The following is a 19336-nucleotide window of genomic DNA, read 5'->3' on the forward strand; positions in this document are numbered from 1 at the left end:
AATAGGGCAGAGACACAGAAGCTAAGGAGGGAAACTAGGTGTCTAAAAACACATGAAGATCTGTTTGCTGACTATCTACAAGAAGAAAATGACATGACAAGAAGAAAACAAACCTCAGAGCTATAATCTGTTTCAGTAAATGAATGGCCAACGTAAGATCTCCCCATTTTGACATGCTTTTACTGTCATTTGTATAACAATAGCCCATTTCTTTTACATTTCTTTTTTTAGTTACACTCATTTACACAGCAAGCATGAAATGAATATAGCCATGCGACCTCAGGAAGATAATCTTTTTTCTTATCACAAATCCCCAAATTTTCCTTGTTCCCTAAGAACTGCAGGTACCAGGGGGGTCGTGTATTTTGGTCTCATAACCAACCCGAATGGTAACGAACCCCATTTCAGATACTAACAAAGTATGTTTGAAGGATTACGGATAGGTATTCCAGGAATGCAGCGTGTAAGTAAAACAGAGAAATCTTTTACAGTTCCAACTTTAAAAGGTTAATCTTTCAAAGCCCCTCGGCGGCCTCCTTGAGCCCGTGTCCCCTCCACGCCCCCCAGACGGACTCAACTCGGCTCCCGCCCTGCAAGCTGCAGGATCTCGGGACCGTAGCCGGCACCACGCTTGTGGAGCAGGCAGAGGGTGACTTTCTGTGTGTGTGTCGGTGCCTGTCTGTCTGTCTGTCTGTCACACAGCGCCAGCCTTGCAGGAGGAACCAAAGCCCGGGGAGCGCGTTTCCTCGGGAGCCGCTCCGCCGCCGCACGCAGCCATGGCCGACACCGCCGCCCCGCCGCAGGTCGCAGCCCCGGCGGGCCCCGGCATCAACCCGCTGGCCCGAAAGCTCAATAAAATCCTGGAGACACGGCTGGACAACGACAAGGTGGGGAGCCGGGCTCCGGCACCGCCGCTGAGGGGGGCGAAGGGGGCGGCAGAGCCGGGCCGGGGGCCGCAGGACCCCCGCGGGCTCCCCGAAGGGAGAAGGGAGCCCTCGGCGCTGTCCCAGGGGGCAGGCAGGGGTCTGCAGTGGGAATTGGGGATAAAAGTTGGGTTTTGGCCCCTCTGGGTATGCCCCGCATCGCTGCCCGTGCTGGGGACGCTGGTGCCACGTAGTTGGGGTGGCACCGCTGAGGCTTCTCATGGTTGAGGTGTTTTGTAGTCGTGCTTTAACCAGCTGTGAGCTTTCTGGTTAAAGCTGTTATAAGGAAAAAAAAAATTGATAAGAGTCTGTTAAAACATATACAAAGACGAGAGACCTGAGCCAGCAGTGTGGCCAGGTGGCCAAGAAGGCCAACGGCATCCTGGCTTGTGTCAGGAGCAGTGTGGCCAGCAGGAGCAGGGAGGTGATTGTCCCCCTGTACTCGGCTCTGGTGAGGCTGCACCTCGAGTGCTGTGTTCAGCTTTGGGCCCCTCGCTACAAGAAGGACATGGAGGCCCTGCAGCGTGTCCAGAGAAGGGCGACGAAGCTGGTGAAGGGCCTGGAGAACAAGTCCTGTGAGGAGCAGCTGAGAGAGCTGTGGGGGTTTGGTCTGGAGAAGAGGAAGCTCAGGGAGACCTCATTGCTCTCTGCAGCTACCTGAAAGGAAGGGGTGGGGAGCTGGGGGTCGGCCTCTGCTCACAGATAACTAGAGGGAATGGCCCCAGGTTGTGACAGGAAAGGTTCAGGTTGGCAGTGAGGAGACATTTCTGCTCAGAAAGAGCAGTCAGGCACTGGGACGGGTTGCCCAGGGAGATGGGGGAGTCACCGTCCCTGGGGGTGTTCAAGGAGAGGCTGGACGTGGTGCCTGGGGACATGGTTTGGTGGGTCACACCGGTGGTAGGGGATGGTTGGACCAGGTGATCTCGAAGGTCTTTTCCAACCTTCATGATCCTGTGATTCTATACTGTACCTTTTTGTCTAAAGCAGTGAATTTGGGGTGGCTGCAGTCTATGCAATGTGCTTCTTTATAACCTAGTGAAATGTTAATTTAATTTGCCTTTCTACTTTTTAGGAAATGCTGGAAGCACTCAAGGCTCTCTCAACCTTTTTTGTTGAAAATAGCTTGCGGACCCGAAGAAATTTGCGTGGAGACATTGAACGACGAAGCTTAGCCATAAATGAAGAATTTGTCCACATATTCAAGCAAGTTAAAGAGGTAGCAGTTTTACAGTTTGATTAGCTATCTTGTCAGAGTATAATTTAAAAAAGAAAAAAGGGTTATGAGAAATCATGATTTTTTCCTAGACAAATACATTTACAATAAAAATGTTTAATTGTTCATACCATTTGATGAAAACATTGCATACAGGTGATATTTCAAACAAACAAAAAAAGATTCAGGTGAACATTGATCTTTAGGGGTGCTTTCTCTCCATTGATTATATAGAGTAACTATAGAATCATAAGACCAACTCAGGTTGGAAGACACTTCAGAAGATCATCAGGTCCAACCTTTCATGGGAAAAGGAGGGCCTAGATGAGATTATCTGGCACCCGGTCCAGTCGTATCTTGTAAACCTCCAGTAAAGGGGATCTGCCATGTACTTGGGAAGATTGCCCAAGTGATTGATTGTTCTCACTGTAAAAAAAAATTCTTTCTGCTATCAAGAGGAAACTTCTCCCAGACAGTTTGTGCCTCTTGCCCTTTATCTTTTCCATGTGGGTCCTTGTGAAGAGAGAGCATCTATCCTCTCTGTAGCCAGCCTTTAAGTACTGCAATATAGTGATGAGATATCCACTGAACCATTGATTTTTCTAGGTGAACAGAACTAACTCCTTCAGTTTTTCTGCAGAGGGCAGGTTCTCCAGCCCTTTGGTTGTCTTTGTGGCCTTCCTTTGGACTCTCTCTGTTCTTGGACTCTCTCTTACTGTTATTTTAACTTATTTAGGAGCTTGAGAGTATAAATGAAGATGTTCAAGCGATGAGCAGTTGCTGTGAAGATATGTCCAGTCGTTTAAAGGTAATATATGAATAGATGTGCTCTGTGTATTTTTCTTTTTAGGATGTAACTGTTTTCTTTTAGAAGAATAAATAGTTATTTTGGAGGATTAACAGTGACACAGATGTTTCACTAGTATGTGTATTATGTATTTTAAAATATTAGTGTTTCTTTTTACTTGAAAAATGTGTTGAGGAAATCATTTTGCTTTCTTCCAAGTTGAAATTTTGAACATAGCGATATACTTCTCTGAGAATATCAAGGTAGTATTTGTGTTTGAGTGGAGAGAAAATATTTCATTAGATTACATGTGTGATAGATTAAAGGGGTAACTATTTTTGTGGTTTTTGATTTAAAATTTGAATCATTCACATTGACTAAAGCTGTTGAATTACATGTTCACATAAATACATAAAGTATATTTATAAGAAATTATCTTGTTATCCATTGAGCAAGAACAGTCTAGTGTACCATCTTGATTCTGTTGGTTTTGTTTCATAACATGTCTCAGGATGCCTTTGTGCAACAAAAGCAATTTGTTCCATATTAATCCCGAAGCCACAATGTAGGTGTTTCATAACACATTGCTAAATCTTATCTGGTTTCAATGTACAAGTTCAATATTCAGAACAGTCATGAGTTTAAAAGGATTATGGATACTGAAGTGTAGATGTTTGCCAAACCAAATCTGTTATGAGTACAGCACATAAATTGTAGCGTGTGAATGAGGATTCTTCACTAAAGTCTCCTGTGATAACCTTTCCTTTTTCCCCTGATGTGTACTCAAAAGGTAATTAAGTGAAGAGGTTTCATGGAAATGATATGTAATCCTCCTGAGAATGCTTGTAGTTTGATGAACTTGTGCCAAAAAGTGTGAGAATACAGTTAGCCCGCTGCAGTACTTAATTTTCAGTTTTGGAAAGCGATGAGTAATGTAGCTCTGAGGTCTCACATCTCTTTGAATGCTGTTAATCTGGATGTATTCCCTAATGCAGTTCAGGAACAGTTTGACTAAACTGTCAGATGTGGAAATGAGTTGAGTGTCCATGCAGCTTTTTGTTCTTTTCTGTCTTTAGATCATGAAGTGTAGCTGTCATCTGTGATTTTTTTTTCTTTTACGCTAGAGCCATCCCACGGCGATCTCTCTTTCTGTTAAAATCAGTAGGTAGTTTTGTGCTGTGCCCCAGAGGAGGTTTCTGCTAGTGCCCTTTAGCACTCATAACTTGTCTTAATTCAACACACGTTTTCTTTAGCTGTATGAATAGAAAGTAAGTTAACAGGGCCAGGAATTAGCACTTGGTTGTCAAACATTCTGCTGTTTTATCTGTAATAGGACATCAAGACTTCCAAGCATGTGTTATAGTTGAATAAGAAGGCATCAATGTACTAAGAATAGAGAGAAAACAACATATGAATAGGAATATCCATAGCATATAAAGCATAAGAATGCTTAAAAAGTAGCATATTAAGAGAGCAGAACAAATATAAGATATGAAAGGGACTGTATTCATTAATCAGAAAGCTCTTTACCTTTTTTGTTTTGTAAGGTTATGGTATCATGCAGTCCGAACAGGCTGGTGTGCAAATATGAATATATATAATGATAAAAATATGTATAGATAAGATTGTTGTTTTCTTTTTAATGCCTGAAAATTGGGAGAGTTGAGAAATACTTCAAATGTATTATATATTTTAGAAATTGTGTAATGCATTTGACATGTTTGTGCTTTTCACATTCTTGATGATTCTAATTGTATTCTAGGCAGCAAAGGAACAAACCCAGGACTTGATAGTAAAAACAACAAAGCTCCAAGCAGAAAAGTATGTATGCCACCTTATTTATTTCTTGAAAACATGAAAATACTGATGTAATTTTATTTTAGGTCTGGTACTGCCACTTTTATTTTGAGTAAGGACTGTTGGTGGTTTTTTTTTTTTTTTTTTTTTTTTTTTTTTTTGCATTTGTATGTAGTTTTTAACACTCTCCTGTGTTCATAGCTTAATTAGAATAAAAATGCAGAACTCTTAAGTTTATTACTAAAGAATACAAAAAGCTAAGAATATGTTAATGGTTATTGTCATAAAAATTGACCTTTTAGGGAAGAGAAAGAGTTATAGTTGTACAGTGTGCTGAGTAGGGATTTGCTTTACCTGTGTCAGTTGATGATGTAAGTTAAATAATTTTATAATAGATATAGTCCTACAAGATCAAAATTCTTTAAAAAATTCTTTGATTTAAATAATCAAAATTCTTTAGACTTCACAGGAAAGGTAGTAGGGAGGGAAGGAACTGGGATTTGTACTTTTAAAAAGTTTGTGACCTTGGGATAATTCCTGTACTGATGAGACCTTACCAAAAGTAGTTCAGCACTAAGTCTTGCATTAGTTTTGTGGGCTTTGTGGTGGTGTTAATGCTTTGCATCCATTAGAAATCACTCTTGTGCAGGGACTGGACATAAGAAGAGAGTTGGTTTATGACCTACTTTTCCATCTTTAAAGCTAACTGTGAAATATATAAGTACCTTAATGAGCCTAATGTAGACCACTTTTTTCCTTGGTTCTCCAGCTTCTTGTGAAAGATTTGTATTTTGCTATTTTCAGTATTTTTATTCATAGGAAGAAGATAATAATAGCCCATGACAGGTTCATGTAATCTTTATCGTTTTTATGGCTAAGGCATCTTGTTTTACAGCTTTAGCCTTTGTCAGTTTAGAAGGATGAATCTCCTTCCTTTACCAACTTTCTTCTGAAAATTATATATAGCTCACTAGAGATTAGAAGTAATTATTTCCAGTGATAAGTTTCTAGTAGAAGTTATGACATTGGATAGCTCTGGGTGCACTTTCAAAATTAATGGGTTCATGTTGTGGACTTCAGTAGCAAGTGGATTACCTCCTGTGAGAGTCTGAATGTGAGGTTAGAGTGTAATCTGTACATAGTATAAAGTCAAATGTACAATAACTGCATAAAGCACAGTACTGGTTGGTATAAAATGAAGGATTTGGCAAAGTGATGGTTTAAGTAAGTGAGCAGAAGTCGGGGCTTAGAAAGGAGAATTATGCAGACTGTACATCAGTACTACTACAATATATTCCTTACAAGATAACTTACTTAAAAGGTTTCCTGCAAACTAACATGTCAGGTACAGAACATCCCTCTAGCATGAGGAGAAAAAAATGTAAAAGAAGTAACCTGTCTTTAAGGCACTCTGTGACCTCAGAGCGCACACCTAGGAAAAAGTTATCTTTTGAAAGGCAATTCTGTAAGCATACCATGAAAGCACTCACAGTAGCAGAAGCCAAACAGTATTTGTCATTTTACAATGTAATGGTTGTGGAAGACTCACAGTGCCGTTTATTAACAAGGTTAACTTTTTTTTTTCCCTTGGCTTAATTTATGGCAATTTTAAAGAAGAGTTGTTGTTGTTATTAATTTTATTTTGTCAAGCCACAAAGAGAAGGCTGTTTTGTTCCATGTGAGATACCTGAGTCATCTCTTCTTTTGACTCATTGTTTCTTCTTATGCATCTCTGTGATTTAAATCAGGCACAGGAAGAGACCTCTTGGATCAAATGTTGGGGGTTTCTTGAAAAGCTGAAAACTTGCCTACAGTCCGAAAAAATACAGGCCTTGTATTTTCAACCCTTCACCTTAACAGGCAACATTTCTTAGACAGAAAAAGAATAAAAGGTGAAACTGGGAGGCCATACCTTCTCTTCTGAGGGTTGTCCTAAAATGCTGATTGAAATGCAGAGCAAGTGAAAGCTGGGCCCATTCAAAACCAGGGCAACTGAAACAGTGAGTCTTAAAGCAAGAACAGTCAGTCTAGAAAGTGGCAGTAGTTGCTGAGGATATTCATTCTTCAGAATTCTTCCTATAAGAATGAAGATGTCTCTTTTCTTACCTTACTGCGGAAGTTACAGAACTCATCTGCAGATTTCATCAGTCCCAAATTTCTACTTCTACCCTCTGTGGTCCTACCGTTTATTTTATTATATGCTTTTCACAAGAAAATGAGTTAGAAGTTGGTGAAAGTTCAGTATAATGTGTATTTGTATTCAAATAGGATTACTATAATAGATTTTTCTGTGTAATTTTTAACATCTAAATATTTTTTCAAAACCAAATTCCATTTTGCATACTACAAATTTGTATTTATGAATTCTTTAAGTTCTTAAATCAGTGCTTTTGAATTAAATGTTTTTAAACGTTGCCCTGAAAAATGAAATTAATGGTGTTATTCTTTTTTATATTAGTTCTATACTTCTTTTTCCCACTAGTAGTTGCTGAACATTTTGTAATAGCAGAGATAAATCTTTCATTTTGCTGAACCAGATGTTTATGCTGTCCTTGAGGAAAGTTATTTTGGCTCCGACCTCACAAAGTTCTACATTAAGTCCTCATCTCTTTTTACCTTTTTAGCTTTTTTTTTTTTTTTATAACTTCAGAAATTACACCATACTGGGTTTGCTGTACTATCTATAGATGAAAAAAATAATTCCTTCTATCATGATTAGCATTTATCTGATTTACTTCAGCTGTTTCCTCCTCGGTGGAAAATGTTTTGATTTGATTCATTGTTCTAAAATTGAAAGAAGGCAGTAAACTTTCAGATGAATTCCATATATTTAAAGCAATTAGGGATTTACCTTTTTTAAAATGTGTTATTTTTGTATCTGACAAATTTTAGGGAAAATGAGCTGATATCTTTCACTCAGATAACCTGATTAAGTTAGCAAGTTACCTATGTTAGGCAACTACTAGAGTTAGTAGTTCAGAGTTTTATTTACTTCCCTTCATTTTCGAAGAACATAGTTTTGTGTAACTGTTAGCCCTTGGTTTGATCAAAGATGTCTCATCTTTCTGTACTCTTAAGGCTGTTTTCAGTAAATGACAGGTGGAACCTTTGACTTGGGTAAGCACTCTTCATGCCTGACCTGTTCTCAGGCAAGTAAATTTTGTCAAAAAGTGTTGCAATTAGTATCAAGTTTAAATCAAATTGCAATTAGAAGAACAATGTCGACTGCAAAATCAGGGAAAGTCTTTCTAACTGCAGTTGTAACTTTATTCCCTGAGATACACAAAGCAAATACATGAAGGAAGCACTGAAATACTGTGGTCTGTTTTCTTAGATTGCAGTGGTTTTTGACCTTGCAAACGTAAGTATCTCTTCAGAATTTTTTCCCTATGTGGCTTTTGAACCTGCATAGTCTGTTTTTTTTCTTCTCTTTTTTTTTTCTTTTTTTTTTTTTTTTCCCAAGAACAGTATAATAACTGTGAAATATGAACACTTTAACTGAGAATGCTTATTCATGCTTTTGGCTTTGCCAGGTGTTCTTTCTCTCCTGCAATACTTGCAGAGGAGTGGCTGTGTCAGTGGTTCCATGCAGGGATTTGGTTTATTATGCTCATCTGTTATTTTTTTGCATAGTTTTATCACTATTGTTAACTACTTCATTTCCTAAGTTCCATTTTCATGTTCCTAAGCTTCTTACCTGAACTCCTGGTTGCTTTTTCTAGCCTCTCAAATTTGTGATTTGAAGGTGTAGTGGTCCCTCTGCAGCATCATGTAGGTAATAAGCTATTTGGGATTTCCTGTGTTGGTAACATGCACGATTAAGACACTTGGTTAAATAGCTGGGGAAGAAAATAAGATGCTCATCTCAGATTTTAGTTAAAGCTTTGGCATTCTCAAATTGTTTGCTAGTTGAAATAGTTGTATTGTACATTAGAAGCAGAGCAGTTTTCTTTCACATTATTTAAGTTATGGAATTTGCTTAATGTAGGAACTAGTTTTTTTTTTTCTCTAGTGTCTTTAGAAATTGAGATCACAACTTGATAGAACCACGCAATGTGAAATAATGTAGTCTAACCCATTTAGCCCATCTCTCTACAACATAAGATTAATTTATTGATGTTCAGTGATGTGGAGTGTTTAATAGAATGCTTTAATGTGTTTCATAATAACCTTCAATAATAAAGAAAAACTGCAGTAGTTAATTTTGGCAATTTCTGTGAACTGCTGAAAATCCTCTTCAGTATCTTCAGTAAATTGCTGTACATTTACTTTAGCAGGCTAATATTGCTTTCAGGTTGCATTAGGCTTTGTATGTATAGTAAAGGGTAATTTGTTTTCAAACAACATCTGCTGTTTCTTAAAATATGTGGGTTTGTTTATTCCCTTTGCTAATAGGCTGACAGAAAAATGATCATGTTCCTTGAAGTGTGATTTTTTTTTTTTTTATAAAAGATTCCTATGACTTGTCAGTTCTCCTGCTGTATGCAAGTTTAATTCTTTTTTTCTTCTTTGTATGAAGCCAAAAGCCTACTTGCAGTACAAACTTCTTTACCTTACACTGGGAGCAAGTTTCCTAGAGCTCAATACAGTTCCAGAACCAAAGAAATTACAGTGCAGTTCCAAAATTTTGTGTGCAGAATGGCAGAAGCCTGGCTTCATAGTAGTGCTACCAGCTGTTTAATGTAAGGTGTTTTGCAGGATTGTTTTTGAGATTAGCCACGAATGACAGTTGTGGACTTAACAACTGAAGAGTGATACCAGAAGATAAGTTACAATGTAAAAGTAAATACAAGTAAGAAGACTTATAAAAGTAAATAAAAGTGATTATGTGAGCGTATGCATGTGTGCAGGGAGATTACAGGGAGATTTCTTCTGTAAAGAAGGAAGACCATAGTCTGAAAACTGTATAAAAGAATGAGAATGGAAATGGATTGGACAGTTGTTTTTGAGACAGGCTAGAAGATTGCAGGGCTTTCATTGAGATTATGCCCTTGAACACCTTTATACATTATCTTACGTTGCTAATTTATATTAATTGTAATCTTCAATGGAGCAAAATGTGTTTCAGTGTTAGAGTCCTTATTAGTTCTGTTGATTCTGGAAAATCAGTTTTTGTAGTACTAGTATTGTTTTGCTTTAAAAAAAAGTGGTTTCTGAGCCTATCTTGAAATGCAGCATGTACTTCTATTTGTCTTAATTGAATTATGTTGAAACTTGCTATTTATTTAAATTCAACAGCCATGCTTCTTGGAGTTCACTGAATGATTTGAGTGTCACCTCAGTGCTCAGTGCAAGGTCAAAAGTCTTAGGAAAAATGCTTCTCAGTGAACATCTGCTGCTTCAATAGCGCTGCTTCAATATACTACAGGTCTCTCATGCTTGTCTCTTAGGGATACTTTTCCATTTTCTTTTCTGTTTTCAGAAACAACTTTTTTGTCATAGTCAATTTGGAAGTGATTCAGGCAGTTCAGCACTATTTGTAGGAGGTTTAGAGAGGTATGCTGAGAAAATGGTGATCTGGTGGTTTGCATTAAGGAGATACATTTCATGGCATGACCTTTTGAAACTTGTAGTTACATTTATTCCTGTGAAAATTCTTCATGAGGAAAAGCAGTAATTGCCCAAACTGAATTATAATTTGCGGTATGTGCATGTGAATGTTTGAAATTGTGTGCCTGATTTTCTTTCCTGCTTTGTACCACAGTAAAGCATAGGTGATAGGGCATAACGCAGGAATCAAAGCAGCTGTAATGAACCTGAAGGCAAAAAAAAAAAAACAACTAATTTGTCACATTCTGGCCATGAGCAGCAAAAGGGGAAAAAAAAAAAAAAGGGCCTGATTTGATTTCCTATGTGCTCAATCCTGTATTCGCATGAGGCATATTCTTGATCAATATGAAATGAGGCATGGATTTACAGATGGAGAAACAGTTCTCAGAAGTGCGCAGTCAGTTATATGATAGCATTCCTGACTGATATTTGTGTGATCTGCTCTTAGGAGAAAAGTCCCTGAGCAGAGAGCCCATGGTGTTCCCTGGAAATTGATTTGGGTTCTTTTGTTGTTTCCCTAATATCTGATTTAGTTTTCCTTTTGCTGCTGGTTAAGCTCTGATACTGCTCCAAGTCGATACAGAGAACAGCGTGCTGTTTCCATGCCTTTGGTGACATTTTACAATTTGATAACAAATTCAAAGACTAGACCAAGCAGTCCCATTTCAAATGCCTTTCTATCAGATCATATAAAAAATGTGCTGAAGATATCAGCCCGTTTGATGTGACAGTATCTCACCTCTACAAGATGCAAAAGAATCTATCTACTGGAAACATGCTTCTTTAAATTTAATCTCTCTTCACAGGTTAGAAACCATGTATTGTATCTTAAGGTTTGCTAAACACTGATATATCTAGTAAGTATATACCTCAAATGACTGCTGTGAAGTTCTGCATGTGAAAATCTTAGCCAGACTATTCTGTAAACACAGATGATGTCCATAGAAAGCCTGATGGTTATGTCAGGGAAAAACAAAAACAAAAAGCTCTGTGACTTTATTTAGAGCATATAAGCTTTTTAATTCTAGTATTTAGTAATCGGACAAGATTTGAATCATTTTGGTGCAGTTAATATCGCACGTTGTTAACCTTTCCATTTACCATTTTTGATTTTATTTTTTAGATCCATTTGTTTTTAGAGTGGAATGTATTATATAGCACAGCTACTGCATTGCAGGTTTACTGTCTTTAGATTGGGACTTCAGCTTGGAGAAACCTAAGTTCAAGTCCACTTTCCTGCTGTCAGCTCTCATTTGCATAACGTCTTTCAGAAACTCATCAACAGAGAAGTACTTAATTATTTTTACATTTTGTTCCTGCTGCTATTCTTGAAACACTTACCTTAAAAGCTTGTTGGTCTTTCAAGCCTTTTCCTCATTTCCCACTTAATTCTTAGATGTAAATCAACCATTTGCTCATCTTGTTCTTGATCTGAAAGGATACATGTATTTTATTTTTTCCTTATATGTCTTCAGACAACAGTCATCTGTCCTCTCAGCTTTCATCTGGGGAAGATTCTTAGGCAGATCATTTTGAAGTCTCCTCTCATAAAACAGGTTCTCCATTCCCACTGTCCCTGCTAGCTCTGGTTTGATGGGAGTCCATTGTTCTTGAACAATGATAATTGGGTTTACAATGTTTTCCAGATGAGGTCTCACTAAAGCTTTCTGTAATAATAATGCTATTTTTCTTTATCCTGGAAATACGTTAGACAATTCACCGCGTGCCTTCCTGGTTTTTACTCTAGCAGAAAATATAATAATTATATTCTAAGATGGAATTGGTCACCAAACATCTTCACATAATGACTGTGTTCTCTTTTCAATAAAAGATGTCTGTTTGACAGTCAAAATGTGCCATAAACATTTGTTCTACAAATGCATTTTTACTTATGCAGCTGGTACTTTTTTTTTTTTAGGAATGGATACTTGTGTGTAGGTTTTTTGTTGTATAATTGCATATATTTGCCTTCCACAAAAACATCATAGAAAAGTAATTTTTCCAGCTTCTGCTGAAGAGCACTTATATCTGTTGAAGATGGTTGTTATTTTTTTGAGTTAAAAATACTAAAGATATCTTTTGAGTCTTTAAAAATATGAACGTTGAGCCCTCAGTAGTGCAAAATAAAGGACTTTCAGAAAATTATGCTCTGCCTTCCTAAGAAAAGGACACTAGTAAATTGTTATAGTATGCTTTGGTGGTGAGATAGAATTAAATTTTGGAGAAGTCTGTTTCTCCTCCACCTCATTTTTCGAGCTGTCTAGGTGATAATCCTAACAAACAGTGTGCATTTGTATTTAGTTTGAGGGAAAAGTGCATGAAGTGCATAGTTTTCCCAGCCTTTTGAGTTCTCTTGCAAAAGAATTCTGTCTCCGTGGTAACGATTAAAACAGGGGAAATTGCTCTTTGTTGGAGTCCTGTCCCCCATCCAAGCTCAAAAGTCCACCAGTGCTTGGCACTTCCCTGCTTTGCATCAGCGCTGTGCTCCCGCGCCCTGTGAGCCTTTATGCAGGGGTAACTTTTGTAGGAAAACAACCAACCATCCTCTGGGATGACAACACACTCTGGCTTTTCTTCTTCTGTACTGTGTATGCCAAGAATACAGTGTAGAAATGTTTAGGTTGACAGACAGGGCTGGGGGTCTCGAAGTCCCTGAATGTCTCCACGGATCCCGGTTCCTGTGGGATGTAGGCAAAGTGGCCTTATTCCAGCTTGTCTTGGGGCCTGCATTCTGGGCTTTGCACAGCACTTAACCCAGTGAAATAACTGTAGCAAGCTTGAGAGATACTGTAATCAATTTCCCTGGTTTAATAATATTCATTAAATTCTAGTTAAAAATCTGTTTGGTTATCTCTGAGGAAATATCGATGTCATTTAATACCCGTGTGAGTGTGTTGGTCTCATTAATACTGGGTGCTGCCAGGTAGAAGGCAAGGGTACAAAACACGCATGTTTTGCTACTTTTACTACTTTTACTTTACTTTTACTTATTTACTATCTCTTTCTCATGCAGATTGATAATCAAGACAACTTACACAGTAAGTGTAAGCAGGGATGGCTAACCCAGTTTTTGAAACTGGATTCAAGTAGTTTGTTGAAATCCCCGTGTCTTTTGTGCAGAGCCTAAATGAACTGGCTTTATCAAAAGTCAAAGATGTGTGCTTGTGGATTTAGGATAGATGCTTTTCATCACTTCCAAATCACAGTCTTGACAAAAATACACGAAGCATTGCTGCCACCTTGAGGTGGTTATTTTAGGCTTACATCGTGGAACTTTTAACTTAGCAGTATGTTAGAGAACAATGTATTGACTTTTTTTTTTTTTTGTAAGTAGATTGCTGAGAATGTGCAGAGTGGGCCAATGAACAGTTATGGCAGGGGTTAGCCAAGACACAGCCAGAGATGGGAATGGCTTTAAAGCACGAATTTTGATGGAGTCTTGTTCTTTGTAGCAGCAGGAAAAAAAAGAAAAAAAATAGGACTGTGTAGAGTGAGGTCTTGCAGAAGGAGAGAGATTTGGTAGTGAATTTGTGTGATTTTTCATTTACAGGATTTTTCTTTACAGGAGTAAATGGGGCACAGAATCCCAGAGCTGACTAACAGTGCCTTTATGTATGTTTCCTGACTCTGGGCCTTGTACTTTGGAAGTCTACAACACTAATTCCAACAAATAAGCAAAACAAACTGGAAAAAAACCTGTATCTCTGATATACTGCACTTCTTAAAACCAGATTTCACCCTGCCTCAATTCGGTGAAACTCTACAGACTACTGCTGAAAGCTCCTGTAAAAATATATTTTAAAAATCTGACAAATGAGATATAATTGTAAATGGAAATATTTTGTAAGAACTGCTAAAAATCTTTATGCTCAGACCAAATGCCTCTACATCCCAGTTGGTCCTGTGTTTACAGGAGATCTCATTTCTTCAGCTGAAACCAAAGATAATTTTGCATTTGCTTTTTCCAGTCTTTTTTATTTTCTTTCTCTTCCCTAAAGGGAAGGATAGTCCAGTGTAAATCTACTCAGATTTGTAGTTAGATATAAAATAGGGACTTCCCTCACAAGAGAAGAGAGCAACTAATTAAAGGTAATTCACTGAGCAACATTAGCTGTTGTTTCAACCGAATCCAGTGCTGGTGACATTGATGGATTAGAATTCCTCATCACAGTAGTGTGGAGCAGCAACGCATTGCTGAAAGCACCATCATTTCATGAAATCTGAAGTGTCAATGCCTGATTTCCAATTTGAGTAGCTAAGGCATATGCATTTAGTTTATGTTTTTATGCATTGGGATGTTGTCAATGTAAAGGCCTAACAGCCACATCTGCATAGGACCCTTGTGAAACCTGACTTGTCATTTAAAGATGTGGTATTAAATCATGAGAGGTTTTGGTTTTCTGTTTTGTTTACATTTTCTCTGTGTAACTTAAATACTGGGCTTTTTGTTTATTTTCTTTTCTGTTAAGTAGTTTTGGATTTTATATTCTTTTCCTTTTTGCTTTTCTGTATGCTATGACAATTGCAAAACATTTCGTTTGACCTCTGAAAAAGTTTGCACAACTGCAGGGTGGGAAGGTCATCGACATCTACAGAAGGGAAGTCTGTTTTCTGTGCTGCTTCAGCTGAATGCAGTCCAGAGAATAGTTGGATAGTAGAGAACTGGTAAATAAGTAAAAGCTTCATTTTCAAGCTTTGGTCGTGTAAGAAAATTTAATTATGGCAGCCAGTATTAGAAGTGGACCTTTCTGTCTTACCACTCTATTATAGCAGTGTATTTATCTTGCAATAAGTACACTAGAAGCTGAAATGGTCTTAATGTTGTGACAGCACTTGTTTCTGTGCCTAGAAAACAAAAGTATTTGTTTCACGGAATATTCTGTACCCAAACCACAGTTTGAATTTCTGTTGCTAGTGGAATTCCAGTCCCTTCCTGTGGAATAAAGCGAGATTCATTTGGGTCCTTCTGTGGTCGTAAGGTGTGTGACAAAACACATGCTACTCACAAGATGGAGTTTGGATATTAAATCCCTGTTGTGTTTATTTCAGGAAGGGTAACTAAGAAGGCAATTAGCCATTACATTTTGATTGCTTGTGAGATTAGTACATTTGTATCCCATCAGTATATTGTTAAACAGAAATGCATCTCTTCTGCAGAAGAGTAGATTAATCTAATGATCATTTTCTCATTTTGGATGCTGCAGCTTTTTGTGTCTTTCTGAGAACATGAGCTGAAAGCCCATTCTTTCCTGGATGAATTTGAAAGGAGATAATTGCAAGCATTAAATTGTAGAAGCACAAAGTATCAGGATTACATATCTTGTGTTACAAATGCTAAGGGAATATTTGTAAAGAACTTCCTAGTTTTCAGATGCGTTAACTTTGCGTTGTTTTACTTAGTAATATATTTAAGGTAATGGAAAATTGTACATGAAGATGCAACTCAAGTATTTGATGGCAAATGTACTATTAGAATTTAATAGCATTGGTTTCTAATGCTTATTATGTTTCCAAAGGTATGAATATGCAAAATGAGTCTGAGATAAGGATTAAAAGCTAATGTCCTTTTCACTTTTTTTTATTGCAGTCAGCGACTAGAAATGAAAGCACAAGTTGCAGATGCATTCATAGCAAAATTCCAGCTGACACCGGATGAAATGAACCTCCTTCGAGGCACAAAAGATGAGCCAATTACTGAGGTAACTCAGCAAACATTAAAAGCTTTGCCCTGAACTTAAATATAAAAAACATCCTAGCTGAATTGTACATGAGATCTTATTATCAGTTTTGTAGCTTCTTTTTTTTATGGAGGAATGTACCTTTTAACACAGTGGTAAGTTTCTGATGAGTTTGAAATGTGCAATGAAAGATTCTAGTAACAAGAAAGAAAATCAGCATTAAATTCTAGTTTATATAATGAGTTTATGGGGCAATAAGAGCTATCATGTTTCTACACTTCAAAAAGACTTTTATGGAACCTCAATTTTTAGCTAAGATGTTTTAAAATTACTACACGCTCAACTAAAGCAAAAGAGAAATTTGGTTGTCTTCAGTAATATGTAGTACTGCCCTTGTCCATGTGCATCTATATGTATATATCAGTATTCAGGAACTTGAAGTAATAGAATTTAGAATTTTCTCTTATTATTATTTTGTTGATGAAGCTATTAGGTACCCATTCACTTTTAGCAACCTTCCAAAACAAGTTTTTGAATCTGTTCTTTTTTTTTTTTTTTTATAAGAAGGCTTATTGTTCTGCAGTACAAGCAAACTGAATAATGAGAGCATTGAGTATCATTAATAGATTTTATTATTGTAGTTGCATGGAAACCTTTGCTTTAACTCAGACTATCTGCTGAGATGCAGTATCTCATTTCCACAGGCATCCTGTTTGCAGTTAAAGCATTATTAAAAGACATGGAACAGATAACTATAAACAATGCTAATGAAAGCATAAATGGAATGTGTTAAATGATTATGCGCTTGAGTAATTGCTGTATGCTTTTGTACCAACTACTACCATGAAAGAATATTCAAGCAACACTGTGCCATATATTCAGTGCTTGGTTTGCAGCAGAACAAGTATTAGGCCTTGTGATACCTTGAGATACCTAAAAAAAAAAAAATAAAAATAAAAATAAATATGCAGAAGTAACTGAGGTATGATCCTAGCTGTGCTACTGAAGTTGCAGACTTCAGTAAAGTCATGTAGGTGCTTTTCACCTAGGATAGAATCAACCACTGTGTTTAGAACATCATGTAAGTCAGACTCCTGTTTTGGGGAGATTTATTTTTTTCCTGAAGAAAGAGTGATTTGGGTTTTTATAAACACATGGTCTTCAACATAGGTGGTGCAAGGCAGTATGTTAAATCATTGAGTACTTCACTTAGAGAAAATATGTGTTTTTACGTGACTTGAACCAGAACAGAACTCCATTTTTCTGAGGTAAACTGTGTTCAGGTCAAAAAAGAAACATGCAGTTACATCTGAATTTTCTGGACTCTTTCCTAATGTCTGAAAGATGACTTCATTCATAAGACCCCTGTTTGATAATGTTAGTATGTTTCTATGAAGGCTCTCAAACAGTAACAAAATAACCTTTTTGTACAAATGTCCACCTAGAGTTCTTCTAGAGTATTTTTTTTTTTCACTGATAGCAATAAGTTATTTGGGGTGGAAACATCCCTGAAATTCTCAGTTTAGTCTGTATGTGAAATGGAAAGTACAGAGCGCTAGAGGTGTGAACGAGGTGTTACTGCTTCTTGACCCTCTTTTTATTTTATGTATTGGTTTAGGATTTTTTCAAGGCCTTAGGACGAGTAAAGCAAATTCATGATGATGTCAAGATTCTCCTCCGGACAAATCAGCAAAGGGCAGGGTGAGTGTTACTTGGAAGAATGCAAGACAACTGTTTGGTAGTTACAAGCAGAAGTTACAGCAAGGTGTCATTTTTACTTTATATATCTGTATAGAGTATTTCACATCAAAATGAAGAGTAATAATGTTTTTAAATTTTCATATTTTTCTAGTGGTACTCCTTATATTTTCACATGCCTATGGTAGTACTACTAAAAATAGTATTTGCAAATAAAATATTTTTATCATGTAGGTTGGAAATTATGGAACAGATGGCTTTACTGCAAGAGACGTCCTATGAACGACTTTACAGATGGACTCAAAGTAGGACTACAATTGTTTTTATGTTTATGAATATTATGATGATGGTTCCTTTAATTTCTTGATGTGGATTGAACTCAGTAAAAACCCTTTCCAAGATTCATTAATGAAGCTTTGTGTTTGCTTTTGTAAACTAAATGATTAGCTGGAGATTCACCCCTTTTTGTCCTGTTTGTATATCTGTATTATTTATTTCTGTTTTCAGATGTTTTTCCACAGAGAACAATATTTACAATTTGGTATTCTAAGCCAATTGTGAAGTGTATTGCATTTCATTTTCTTGCAGGTCACAAGGAAGTTCTTGTTTTTGACAATTTGCTAGTAACATTTAGTTTAGTGTGAGGAGTGGCTTATTGTTTAAAAACAAACAAAACCATATTGGATTGCATGATTTTTTGATTGATTGTAGGTGATTATTTTTTCACATGTTTTCTGGATCCAAGTCTCAGCGGTTGATAAAACATCTTGATAGTGTAAAATGTAGATGCTTTTGAATTATGTCTCTCTTCTCTGTTGACAGAAAGAGGTGTGAAAAAAGCTGGTGCAATAGGAGATTAATTTAATTGGCTATTCTTTTGTGGATACCAAAGTCTCAGATAATGGTTGCAGTTTCTCCTTAATGAAAATTAAGCATTATTATGCTGTTGTGTGATTTAGCGTATGCGATTTCCACATTCTTGTATGGAATGTACAAGATTATAGAGTTACAACACTAAAGCAAAACAAACAAAAAGCCCTCACAGCTTGGTTGCATACTTGCTTCCTTTTTTTCTCAGTAATTTACCTGTAAAGTGTCAGCCTTTTATAAAGGAGCCTAACAGAGTGTTGATGGTTGAATGAGTTAACACTTACACGTGGGTGCAACCACATAATAAGCTTCTTTTCATTTTTATTCTTGAGATTAGCAATGGGCATCCATTTTAGTCAAAGTAGTGCTTAAGGAGAGTTTAATTACCTTAGCACAAACAAGGGCAGGTAGCATATTCTACAATTCAAAATCAGAAGCCTTTGAGTTTTTAACCCATTTTCTTGTTTATCAGCCTGGTATAAAAAGATATTGCAGTGTAAAGAAAGCACTTTTACCACTGTTATTTTATAGATGAGTGCAGGACTTTGACACAAGAGTCGTGTGACATTTCTCCAGTTCTTGCTCAAGCCATGGAAGCCTTACAAGACAGACCTGTCCTGTATAAGTAAGTAAATGTTCATCATCATCTCTAACAGAAATGAGCATTTTCAGCCTGTGAAACTTAAGTTATATCTCCGTGAGTTGCAGTGCAAAGGACAGTGACAATTTAGTTAGCATCAGATTTAAAAATTAATATAAAATCACACTTCTCTATATTCAGAAGTCTTTTTGACATAATTATGATACAGTAAATGTTGGA

At 37.0% G+C, this 19336-nt stretch overlaps 1 protein-coding gene across 1 annotated transcript in view; it reads left to right on the forward strand.

The window, feature by feature from the left end:
- Positions 1–588: 588 nt before the first annotated feature.
- COG6 (component of oligomeric golgi complex 6) overlaps positions 589–19336 on the forward strand; it is a 51433-nt gene continuing 32685 nt past the window's right edge. Inside the window, exons 1-8 of the mRNA XM_068673671.1 lie at positions 589–887; positions 1996–2139; positions 2873–2944; positions 4686–4744; positions 15858–15969; positions 17567–17649; positions 17881–17951; positions 19048–19141. Coding sequence (XP_068529772.1) covers positions 777–887; positions 1996–2139; positions 2873–2944; positions 4686–4744; positions 15858–15969; positions 17567–17649; positions 17881–17951; positions 19048–19141 — 746 coding nt within the window. The 5' untranslated portion in view covers positions 589–776. The remainder of the gene's footprint in view (positions 888–1995; positions 2140–2872; positions 2945–4685; positions 4745–15857; positions 15970–17566; positions 17650–17880; positions 17952–19047; positions 19142–19336) is intronic.

The sequence above is a fragment of the Anas acuta genome, chromosome 1 (assembly GCF_963932015.1).
Source record: "Anas acuta chromosome 1, bAnaAcu1.1, whole genome shotgun sequence".
Classification (NCBI taxonomy): Eukaryota; Metazoa; Chordata; class Aves; order Anseriformes; family Anatidae; genus Anas; species Anas acuta.